This window comes from Eutrema salsugineum, unplaced genomic scaffold (assembly GCF_000478725.1).
Source record: "Eutrema salsugineum unplaced genomic scaffold, Eutsalg1_0 scaffold_10, whole genome shotgun sequence".
Lineage (NCBI taxonomy): Eukaryota > Viridiplantae > Streptophyta > Magnoliopsida > Brassicales > Brassicaceae > Eutrema > Eutrema salsugineum.
Window position 1 is genome coordinate 10746762 of NW_006256908.1, and position 11910 is coordinate 10758671.

Below are 11910 nucleotides of genomic sequence, written 5' to 3' on the forward strand. Positions count from 1 at the left end.
CGGAAAAAGTAATTATTTTCACATTTGAATTATTGTAACGGTTTCACGCATCCCAAAATTGAAAAAGAACCCAAGGTATTTTATCACTTTGGTGGATAAAAGTAGGACTAATTTTAATTTATTTTTGGTGAACCAAAATAAAATCATCAATTATGTATTAATGGAAAGTTAGTTGATGAAATGACTAATAATTTGAAAACTGTTAGTTTCGAAATGAGGAAAATAAATACATAAATGGTGATTTTCTTCCTGCCAAATTTCAGTTTTACCTGTCACCATTTATCTTGGCCTAGCAATATATACCATATATAGAATTTCATAAAAAAATACATATTGATTCGAATCTATGGTTAATCGATGTTATTCCATCAAAGGACTGAACGTTCTTATTATATAACTGATAATGATCAGTTTAATTAAAAAAGCCAAAGTAAGTCTTTCCTTCATTTGTATATTGCAAGAGAATTCAAATGATGTATAGGTACATCGTAATACTTATTTCTCTCTAAAGATAAAGGAAAAGCGGATCATATGAATCAGCACATGGGTTTTCAGATTGCCCACAAATGTTCAGATCTCTTCATACATTATGTATATGCATGTTAGTAATTATGCAACTCTCTTCATATATTATGTATATGCATGTTAGTAATTATACAAGTGACCATATTAATCAAATGTTGGTATGTAATTAGTTAAAATTTATCAAACTCAAACTAGAGATCATAATCTCGGAAATATTGAAACAATACTCATTAGCTGAATCATTATATAAAGCAAATATCATACATATGTAAAGTAACTGGGCAAGAAGAATATTACGATGAAAAAAAACCTACACAATCAAATGTTTTGTTTATTAAAAGCTACGAGAGACACTGTACAAAAGAGTTCAAGAAGAAATGATTTTAAAGGTAAGCTAAAGTATCGTCGAAACGAAATTTAACAAACCCTAAAACCCTATAACTTCGAAAAACCAAAACCACCTTCTTCTTCTTTTTTTTTTTCTTTTGTTGTTGGTAGTTTCGAAAAAATTCTCGACGATGTTAAACAATCTAGAACCCAAACCCACCTCGAGAATCCAAAAAAAAAAGATAAATTTTGAACGAGAGAATATAGAAAAAAAAATAAAAACTAAAAAAAAAAATAGTGATTATGAGAATTTAGGCGGGTTTCTCTGCGAGTTTAGCCAGCGATTGCAAGTTGCAACGTACGATGGTATCAGCGAAGCTGCAAGTCTCTTCCTTATCGTTACCTGCCGGTACGTCAACGACGTATGACTCCACGACACGTGTTCTCTTCTTATCGTCCGATGACGACGAGGACTCGTGCACCGTCGTCACCGACCTGTAGTTCTTTAGTCTGTGGTCCCCACCCACGACGCAGAAACTGATGACGTGGCGATCATCGTCCATGATCTCAAGTCTCTCTAAGCTGAACGCGGCGGGTAGACCCGAGACGACTCGGACCTCTCTCACGGAGCCAACCTCTCGACCGTCTCCGACAGCCACGTGGCAGCTCTTTACAAAGTGTTTGTACGCTTGAGGGTGTTCGAAGCGGCTGAGGATCGACCAGACGGCGGAAGCCGGGGCCTCCACGTCCTGCACCACGACGGAGAAGCACTGAGAGGGACCCACCACGTGCGTGTGTGAAAGCTCCACGTGTTCCGGCACATCGGCCATCCCGCGCGTGAGACTCACTTTCTGAAGCTGTTTGTTGTGGTGGTGATGGATGCTGACGGTGGCGTTGGCTGCTTCTGCGACGGTCGAAGATCTCTGAAACTGTATCGACGTTGGCATTTTTCAATCGATGCGTGTGTAAGAAAAGCACTCTTCTTTCGATCTCTCTCCTATAATTCTCTGGCTCTGTGATCTCTCTTCAGAAAAAAGAGAGAAATGGTTAGTTTGCTTCGTGAGGTCCTATGAGATGTTGTAATGATGTTATAATGAGATATTTCTTTGTAGATATATATATAGAGAGAGAGTATATATATAAATATAAGGAGGAGGGTGTAAAAATATAAAAATGCAAGTGTACTGTGGACAGATAATAGATAGATGAAGAAATAGAGAAGTTTAGTTTGTGTGGGTTCGTCGTTTGTCCACTTGGGATTTGTTTGGAGTTTGTATTTTCACAGAAGAAGCTCTTTCTCTTTCTCTTTCTCTTTATATCAAGGACCGGCCCGGTTCCCCACGGAAATCTATGAATTGGTTCTCGATAGTATGACCGGTTATTTATTTTTGTTTTGTTTTGTTTTTGGCTATTTACTGAGTTTACACAACGAATGCGCATGTAAACGCAGCCAAAAATTCTTTCAAAAGTACACAAGCTTTACTGAAATTAGAGTCTCGAATGGCTTTTTTTCTTTCTTTCTCTGTGTGTTTAATTGATATAATTAGTTTTGAGATTCTGTAGTTGTGCTATCTTCACTTTTCTGAAAGCCAAAATTTACCTATACCAAGAACCGACTCATATTAACCAGAAAAAAAGACCTGATCAAACACTAAATAAATATACTTTACTAATGTTTCAAGATGGAGCCGAGACGCTCTTGGACCGTGCCAGATATTGGGAAACAAATGCACAACTCATTTCTATTTCTCCGATGATCAAGAAACTTATGAACATTTATCTATTGAGTTATTTTTGCCGTAAATAGTTATCTTCCTTCGCGCTTCTAGACTACATAATAATAGAGATAACTCCACAACGTCCAAGATCCGCGTCTCATCGACGCCTCTAGCTTTTTTCACAAATAGCCAGAGAAAATTCAATATTTTGGATGTTACACATGCACTAGAACATGCATGATCACTATGGGATGTCTTCTTGGTGGATCTTGAAATTCATTGGAACGTCCTGCCTATATCGGTAAAAAAATTACCTGACCAAAAATAACTATAGAAATTTGAATATTCCAAGTTGGTGAAAACAGCATGTCATGGGTCCATCATAATTAGCTTTCCTCATCTTGTAATCAACTTGAGCGTTTTGATAATACTAAGGACATAATAATCAAACTTCTTTTCAACAAATAAAATAACAGAATATTAGACGAGTTAGATGAAAATCAACCAACCAGTTGCTAAAAGTAACCAACGTAAAGTCAGTAAAATTTTCGATTTGGACAATATTTCGTTGGTGTGTTTCCTTCCACAAACATATATTCAAATCAAATCTATATTGATCAATATTAGACTCTTCAATTTGAGTGGTGGGTATAAAACCAAAAAAAAAAAAAAACAATTGGGAAAAAATAATAAAGGGTTACTTAATGCATTAGATTTTCCAGCAACTATACAACTATACATATTCCCAACTAGTCCTACTTGTTAGATTAATACGAATAAGAGAGCAATTTGCATTACTTATTGAATCTAACATTTTATAGAATAAGAAGAAAAAGTTTACAATTTGCAGTTTTTTGCACAGTCCTCGATGTTAAGATTGCTCATCTTATAAGCTTTCGGATTAGGTGACATAATCTCTCACCAATAATATACTTACATATTACTGAGCGCATTGGTAAAAAATATATCGATCAGATCACATCACCAGTTGATGAGACAAAAAGAATTAAGATAACAAGTTGATGTGGAAAATGTGTTTTACTTTTTCTGTCTAATTATTCGACCGTTGTGGAAGCACTATTATAAAATAAAGATTCACAGATACAAATTCAAGTTTTCTCATTCCTTGTCTGTTATTCATCGATTAGATGATGGTACAAATTCAGACTTTCTCCATGTAATGAAAAAGTTACTCATTTTTTTCAGAATTTAAATCGTTTAAGATTACTTTACACATATTAAGAAAACATATTAGAATTTCTATTATATAAACTGAATTTAAAACAAACAAAAATATCGTAAAATGATTTACAAAGTGAAGCAAATTAAGTATTAATTGTTTTAGAGTTATGTTTTTTTTTTTTTAAAAGAGTTCAATATGACTTTTCAAACTCAATTTCAATTTTACCCCTATTTAAAGCTAATAAACTTTAAATATAAATGATTTATATTTGATTAGTGGTATATCAAAATAAAGGTAAATTTGTATGTTTCAAAATTTCGTTAATATGGGTGAAATGTGTTAAACTGTCTTCATTTTTTAATGATGTAAAGAGAGCATTTTCTTTGTTGAGTAGAATACAGATGGTATACTGATAAGTGTTTTTACAAAAGGTCATGATCACTAAGGAAAAAAAACGATTATGACATTACGATGATAAATTTGGGTTCTCCAGTTAGTAGCAAATGAATGCGTCTGACCAATCTTGAAATCATCGATCGTTGAAAGAAAGAAACGAAACGTATCTTGTGCTCTTTATAGTCATGAGCACGTTATGAATAGATATGATCATATGAATCGAGATTTGCTTCTCCTTTGGCATTAAAAAGTAATGAGACTTCAATCATGTTCATACATTCAATTCATGCATGAATGTCTGAATACATATGCATGTAGTATATGAAAAATGAATAGAAGGATCGGTTGATGATTAAAGCAAGTATAACAAAAGAATTTCATTAACAAAAAGTCAAAAAAGCAAACAAAACAACAAATTTCACAACAATTTTTTTTTCCAACTAATTTTAACTTTTAGCTGAAGATATATTTGAAATGAAAACTGTCATTCGGTTTCTATGAAAAACAATTTGTATTTATGCACATAAATCTTAAAATTCCAAAGTCTTACAATTCTTTACTTATAAGAACTTTTCAGTTTTCATAAAGGCAATATTTTGTTGTTTTCTTTTTTTTTTTTGAGAAAAATATAAAAAAATGAAAATAACAAACAAAAATATTACATTTGTAGTTTAAATGTCAACTTTTCAGTTAGCCATATGGATTAAACATATAAGTATAGACATTTCTAGTAAAAGCCGGCCGTTTGTTTGTTATGAAAATTAATTTTCAGAAAAATAACTCCAACTACATAAAATATTACTATTCTACTTAAGATTATAAGAATCTCCAACTACAATTATAAAAAAAAATGCATTTTTTACAGTTGAAAATAAATATTCAACGATAAACTTAACCTTTTGATGACATTTGAGTGAATCTCATTACAGCGCAGTATATAAAACAACAATTGTCTAACAGAGTTGCATCACATCTTATGAAAAAGAGAACACATTGTCAGAGGGAAAAATTGTGGAGGTACAATTGCCAAATACCATAATCACAATTGTTTGGATAGTTTAATTAAGAGTTTTGCCAACTTGTCTTTTTTTTCATTTTTCAACAGACTTTTAAGATCTTCAAGATTCGAGCAAGAAAAACGATTTTGGAGACCAAAAGAGATAACTATACCCCCTTTTAATATAATAAATGTCCCATATGCACATTCAGATATCCGAAATCCGATATACTTTTTTTTTTTAGATAATACAGATAGATACTAATATATTTCACTTATTTTCTTACATCATTGCTTATGTAATCTAAAACAACCTGAGGAAATTCTGCAGACCGCAAAATCCACTCCTGATTTATCTAATTTTATAAGAAAACAATTCAGCCAAGCACAATCCATGTCGGTTTTGGAAAAGCCAAACTTGCAAAAAAAAAAAGTCAATTAAACTCGCTACGCAATATCACACTAGTCCATATCCACTCCCTAAGATGAAAATTAGCTGTGAGATCTTATTTCCAAATTTCAAAGATGAAAACTTTGTAGCATATATGCATACAAAATCGAAAACTTTTTATATAATATCCAAAGGTTAAAACTTTTCCTAAATCCAAAGCTCGAAAATCATATACAGTATCCAAAGTCTGAAACTTCTTTGCATGTATTCACAAGAAAAAAAAAACAAGGAATCATTTTCCAACTTGTCCTACGTGACCTAACGACATTTACAATGCGTCAAAAGCTCAAACAATTAACAACGGAGCACAATCACAAAATCAGGCCAGTCATATGAATCTGAGATATTTATTTCCCGCCTTGATCATCTTTTTCCCCTCCTTCAAAATCTATGTCTTCTATGTCAAGATCATCGAACCTGGGAGGGTCTAAATCCATACCAGTGTTCTCCGTTTCACTCGGCTGCACGAAATGATGAGCAGTCTCCGTGTGGTCGAGGCTCCCGAGCAAGTTAGCATCTGGAAACTGCATCTGGTAAGTGAGGTTTGACTCTCTATCAACTTGACCCTGTGCTGTCTCTTGACCAGACACATCGATCTCGCTTAATAAACCCAACAGCTCATCTACATCAAAAACTTCGTCCACGCCAAAGTCCCATGGTTCTTGTTCATTGCCAATCCCCACTAGCCACTCATCTAAGGTCTCCTCTTTCGGGGCCAGCTCAATTCCAGAAGCATCAGCTGAGTTAAGCTCTCTCATTTCCTCTTTTACTTCCACCTCCTCTTTAACACACATGGAGCTCTTCAACGGAACAAGCTCATCCCCACCATCCTCTAGTTTTACGTGACCAAAACCAGATCTCACATGTGTATCCTCCAGTGCACAAACTTCAGATTCATCTGACAATGTAGTGATCGAGCTAGACACAGTGGGGGCAATCAAAGAAGAGCCATCCGTGATGTCAGGAAGATTGAGTCGGGCAGCCTGACCGTACATAGCTCTTGCAGCCTCGTCATAGGCCAAAGCAGCTTCATATGAGCTAGGGAAAGTACCAAGCCACAGCCTGGAACCTCTACCTGGCTCACGTATCTCAGCGACCCATTTCCCCCATGTCCTCTGTCTAACTCCTCTGTAGTCACAAATCCCATTCTCAGGTCCTCCTTTGCCTTTCATACAACCTTTTTTAGAGCCCTTTGCAGGAGCCTTTCGTAACGACTTGAGACCACCATCATCGTTGCAAGAAGCAGCCTTGGTCTGCTCATTGTAATCTCTCCATTTCTGTAGAGTCTCAGCTACAGTGGTACCATCTCGTGACTTCCTTTTCCTGGGAGAATCAAAATGCACAGAAGCAAGATTACCATTCCTCTTTTCTTTTTATTTTCTTTTTCTCTTCGCAATTTAAAAGCAACACACTCGACTATACGTTGAATCAAAGCACCTTAAAATAGAAAAAAATTTCAAACTCCAGAACGTAATCACATCAAAGTAGATACAATGAGCAGTTTCACAATCTGCAGCATTACAGCGAGCAAAAAAGATTCAATCAACAGCAAAATTAGAACAGAACAAACTCAGAAAGAGAGAATCACCTAAGGATTCTCCCGAATACCCAGAGAACCTCTCATCAATTAAACGACAAACCAAAATTTTTATTTTTTTCTCAGCTAAAAGTAGCCTAAAACCCACTCATTTCCACGGCTTTTAATCACAAACGAAGCCACCAATCGCATATAGCTCATTCCATAAAGACAAATTATGCACAAAATCAATCAACTAGTTACAAAATATTTGCTTACGAAGAACCCAAAACCCTAAACTGAAACCCCCGAGGTTCCACCTATTGCCCTGTGCACGAATAAACTTGGCGATACGCACAAGACCAACCACGAAACTATAGAAACCAAATCATAAATTCCAACACTCAGGAACCAGATTTACAACCGAAACAAGAACCGATTTAGAACGGATACACACTGGGAATCGTAAATGTTTCAAACAAACCTGACAACAATCTCCGACGGCATGAAAGAAAGCACTCGAACGACGAAGCAGAAGACGACGATTTCCGATTAAACTTCCGTCGGGAGCACGAAGAAGAAGAAGAAGAAGTGAAGGTGATTGAATGTAATAGATAGTAGTAGATTAGTAGTAGTATCAAAGAAGATTGATTTTTTGTAAGCAGAGAGAAAAGAAAACAAAAAAGGCTAAGGCTTTGAGGTGGTAGAAGGCGAAGCGTATTTATAAAAGTCTTTTTGATATTTCAGATATTTTGATGCTGACGTGTCGCTCGATCTTTCCCGATTCTGATTTCGGCTGGATCCAGTCCTTCCTTTTTGCTTTGGGCCTAAGTTATTCCCATTTATGTTTGTTTTGGATTATTTTACCCTCAGAGCTTCTTTGTGATTTCGGTTATGCCCCTCTTTGGATAATTTATGTTTTGACTTTGACTAATCAGAAATCAAGTCATTGTTTTATGGGCTTTGGTCCATCGTGTTACTATTTTTTATGGACTATTGTTTAGTAGGTCTACTAAGTACGGATTTGGTGTTTCATTAACCAAATTGATAAGTGTATGAGATTTTTTTTTTAAAAAAAATTATAGGTTTGGATAAAAAACAATTCTAGGTTTTTATAGTCTAAAGACAGGTAGCAATTATAAGGTTTTTTAGATTATAAGAGTTTTTTTTTTTAATGATATTTGTTTTGCATTCGTCGTATTCTACTAATAAATCATATTTTTACCTCTTTTTTTTTGTTTGGGTTCTACCACAATATTAATTTCCTATCTACTCAATTTTCCGATTATTTTTATAAGTGGTAACATGTGTAAGAATGATTATATTTGTTAGATTGTTATGATTAATTTGAGCGCACTAATTACTCAAAAATTAACAAAGTCATGACAACTTTTGTTTCTTCTGGTAATGTCGAAGTTGATCTATATTCATCATTCATCCGCGTCGGAAGTCACTTTTGCCCCAAAACTTATCAGCTCAACTAACAACTTGAAATTCCACGCCACTTTTTCTTAACTCCATTTCATTTCACGTGTTTTTCCAAATTATTTTCGTTTTCTAATCGAGGGAAGATGTAGTTGATCCAATTAGTTCATAGTTGATTCAAGTTCAAATATACAATGTTACGAACTCAATTACCAGTAAAGCAATATTATATCCGATACTAAAAAGGCATATAAAAACGAAATCAAATTAGGCTAGCTAAGTTTTTTATTTCTTTTAAAACATAAAAAAAATTGCTAATATTTAAAACATCAAAATTCATTATGTGGTTGAACCCTCGATTTGACTCAGCCTATATAACGCCAAAAAAAAAAAAAATTGTTTATGATCACTTAATTTTCCAGGCTTATCTATGGAAACAAATATAATTTTAGCTCAACAACCATTCAACATGCATATCAAATTCATTGCCTTGGTCAAACACAACTTTACGAAAAAAGATGGAAGGAGAGTAATTCAATTTAGCCTAAAGAGAAACGAAAATGACCTTTCATGATACCCTTAGCACTGAATTGGTACTATAATGTCAAAAGAATACATCAATAATCGTAGAAAAATAAAGCTGAGGGTGTCCGGTCTAACTCAGGAGTAGCTAGACCCGGTGTATCTATATCAAAAAGAAAAAAAAAACAATTGAATATGACATAAAAACTATAATGTGTTTTATATAACAAAGGATCTTGAGCTCCTAACACACTGGCAAATCAGCCGGAGGCTCCTCCATTGTCTCTAATAACCCTTTTCCGTCCTCAACCAAGAAAGCCATGGCTAGTCCCCAAGATATGTGTGCATCTAGATGACAATGCATTATCCAAACCCCTGTTTTCAATCATGTGTGCATGCAATGAACTTAGTTAGTCTCGATAATTAATTACTAAGTCATCTAAATTTTAGGGGTGACCATATCGAGAAACTAGATTAAAAACCAAAATATAGTTGAAATAGATTAATTTTTTATAAATCTTAGAAACCAAAACCGAAAAATAAATATTTTGATGTTATACTTTGGTTACTATTATACGTAGAAAACCGACAAAATCTGGGATATATCATGTTTGTATGGAACACTCCTAATGTATAATTAATTATTTTTTAGGTGGTAAATTTAATTTTGGTTTACCAGGATTATCTGCGACGAATCTGATGACGGCCCAACCATTAACTGGTACACCAACGGTGTTCCTGAGAGGCGGATCTTCGAGATTAAATTTTGCGGTATCTTTCTTGGGATTGAAGTTACCGAAACCCTCGGCGAGAATGTAGAAATCGTAGCCGTGTAGATGAATGGGATGATTTTCTGGAGTTACTATACCCGTGTCCTGAAGAACAATCTGAACCCTTGATCCATACTTGAGCTTGTATAGCTTAGTCCCTCTCACAGGCTGGTATAGAGATCGGCTTATTTTGCTACCTGTGTAATCGAATTTCACCGGAGGCTTCGCCGGAAAATCGGTTGTAAAGACTCCAGGGATATTGTGGTGGTGAGCTTGAAGGAGAGAGTAGTTACTTGGGAGAGCGAATGAAACGTTGTTCATGGATGCAGTGAAACGTGTACCGTTAGGACCTTGACATCTTCTTGATCTGAAATTCTTAGGACAGTTGTTGAGACCGAGCCCGACGGTTACGAAGAGATTCTCGTCGATTTCTGTCGGAACCTCGGCTCGTTTTAGTGATCGAAAGCTTTGGCTGAAGCGAGTGACCGTGTTTGTGTCGTTGTAGGCAGGGAGAAGAGGCATGATGGGTTTGACGGAAATACCCTTATTGGTGCAACAAGGGGCGGATTTGTATTGGAGGATCGCGGTTGTGGTTGTGTTGCCAAACGGTGCGTTTTGAGCGCTTTGGTAAGCTCTTGCGGCCATGTAATAGCGGTTTGGTGGTTGATCACCGGTTATGAGGACGTCGGTGGTTTGGCCGGGGCCAAGAACCACGACGTTGGTGGTGAAGGGTTTTAGGTATGACGCGTCTGCTCCGACCACCGTGAATTTGTGGTTAGCCACCGTGAAGAATAGCGGTTGGTTCAATGCGGCGTTTATTACTCGTAGTAGTATGGTCTCACCAACATTTATGGGTACTATTGTCGTATCTACAACAAAAAAAAAAAATGATATAAATAAAAATTAATAATATACTAATTTGGGTTGTCTTTTGGGGTGATGCTTTTGTTTTTTTTCTTCTTAAAAGTATTTATCTGAATTAAATATACCAAAGTCAGTTATGACAGTTAGGAAAAAAACCGAAAAAGAATGATCAATATGGAGACTAGATTTTTTGATCATTTACATAATTAGAATTACTCTCAAGTAAGTGAAAAGAAAAGTAAAAAGGTGAAAAACCTTGAGAAGAGCATTTATAGAGATTGCCAGGTTGACCATTGATGGTATAAGCGTCGGAGATATTCGGAGCAGCTCCGGTTCGCTGAGATTCTCTCAACACGTCAACCGGATTTGCATCCCACCATTCACCTTTTTTAAAAAAAATTCATAATTTACCAAGATCAAAATCAATTGATATATATCAACACAATTATATATGAAATTTATTAATCATGATTTTAATTACCGAGAAGAAGTGGGACGTTGCGGTGAGGGTTTGGGAATGGGTAAGACGAGCCAGCAGGAGGAAGGATGAGAATTGAACCATAGACAGTGGCTCTGAGCCACGAACTATGAGCATGCCACCAAAGTGTACCTTCTTGTCCTTCAATTGTAAACCGGTACGTGTAGCTTGATCCCGGTCTGATTGGACACTGAGTCACAAATTCCGGTCCGTCAGCCCAACCGGTTCGCATTTGCCTCACACCGTGCCTGTTTCCACACGGTTCAATATTTGTAAACCGCTGATGCTTTGATAACGGTATACGTGAGTTTGGTTTAATCGTATTTTTACCAGTGGATTGTGATGTTGTACCGGGCCCGGTTAATGACTTTGACAACGAGAGTATCACCGTTGTTGACTACAAGTGTTGGACCGGGAAACATTCCGTTGACCGTAATGCTGTTGTGTGTTTCACATAGTCTCTTCACTTTCGTCGCTTGTATCTGTGTATATATACATATGATTATATTTGTAAGCATATATACATCTTCATCTACATAGTTTTTAATTGAAAACATTTAATAAGTGAAATGTGATCTTACAATGAACTCGTGGTGGTGTGCTTTGTTGGCTTCTACTACAACGGTGAAGAGAAGAAGAACTGTGAAAGAGATTAAACAGAGGAAGCTCTTGATGATCTCCATCGATGAGATGTTTATAAACCTCTGCTAGAGCGAGAGGGTTTAGAGATGAAGTGTA

General features: G+C 35.7%; 3 protein-coding genes across 4 annotated transcripts; all 3 read right to left on the bottom strand.

Annotated features, from left to right (window-relative positions):
- Nucleotides 1-759: 759 nt before the first annotated feature.
- Nucleotides 760-1944, bottom strand: LOC18027520 (abscisic acid receptor PYL6). The gene has a single exon (XM_006411228.2). The coding sequence runs from the start codon at nucleotides 1797-1799 to the stop codon at nucleotides 1164-1166; it is 636 nt and encodes a 211-aa protein (XP_006411291.1). The 5' UTR covers nucleotides 1800-1944; the 3' UTR covers nucleotides 760-1163.
- A 3805-nt stretch (nucleotides 1945-5749) lies between these two features.
- LOC18027521 (dehydration-responsive element-binding protein 2C) lies at nucleotides 5750-7793 on the bottom strand. 2 transcript variants are annotated; one of them, XM_024148536.1, is made up of 3 exons: nucleotides 7598-7793; nucleotides 7035-7107; nucleotides 5750-6920 (listed from the first exon to the last, which is right to left on the bottom strand). In XM_024148536.1, the coding sequence occupies exon 3, from the start codon at nucleotides 6767-6769 to the stop codon at nucleotides 5945-5947; it is 825 nt and encodes a 274-aa protein (XP_024004304.1). In that variant the 5' UTR covers nucleotides 6770-6920; nucleotides 7035-7107; nucleotides 7598-7793; the 3' UTR covers nucleotides 5750-5944. The 2 variants fall into 2 exon arrangements, with proteins under 2 accessions (XP_024004304.1, XP_006411292.1); XM_006411229.2 differs by lacking the exon at nucleotides 7035-7107 and having other exon boundaries at nucleotides 7598-7769.
- A 1264-nt stretch (nucleotides 7794-9057) lies between these two features.
- LOC18027522 (laccase-5) lies at nucleotides 9058-11910 on the bottom strand. Its single transcript, XM_006411230.2, has 6 exons — nucleotides 11754-11910; nucleotides 11503-11654; nucleotides 11176-11420; nucleotides 10950-11078; nucleotides 9737-10699; nucleotides 9058-9435 (listed from the first exon to the last, which is right to left on the bottom strand). The coding sequence occupies exons 1-6, from the start codon at nucleotides 11853-11855 to the stop codon at nucleotides 9305-9307; spliced, it is 1722 nt and encodes a 573-aa protein (XP_006411293.1). The 5' UTR covers nucleotides 11856-11910; the 3' UTR covers nucleotides 9058-9304.

Coding starts and splice junctions, on each gene's coding strand:
- LOC18027520 (XM_006411228.2), bottom strand. CDS start 1,799: ATGCCAACGTCGATACAGTTTCAGAGATCTTCGACCGTCGCAGAAGCA.
- LOC18027521 (XM_006411229.2), bottom strand. CDS start 7,620: ATGCCGTCGGAGATTGTTGTCAG. Junction 6,921..7,597: donor CCGTCGGAGATTGTTGTCAG/GTTTGTTTGAAA, acceptor TGATTCTCCCAG/GAAAAGGAAGTCACGAGATG.
- LOC18027522 (XM_006411230.2), bottom strand. CDS start 11,855: ATGGAGATCATCAAGAGCTTCCTCTGTTTAATCTCTTTCACAGTTCTT. Junction 11,655..11,753: donor CACACCACCACGAGTTCATT/GTAAGATCACAT, acceptor ATATATACACAG/ATACAAGCGACGAAAGTGAA. Junction 11,079..11,175: donor CAACGTCCCACTTCTTCTCG/GTAATTAAAATC, acceptor TTTTTAAAAAAG/GTGAATGGTGGGATGCAAAT.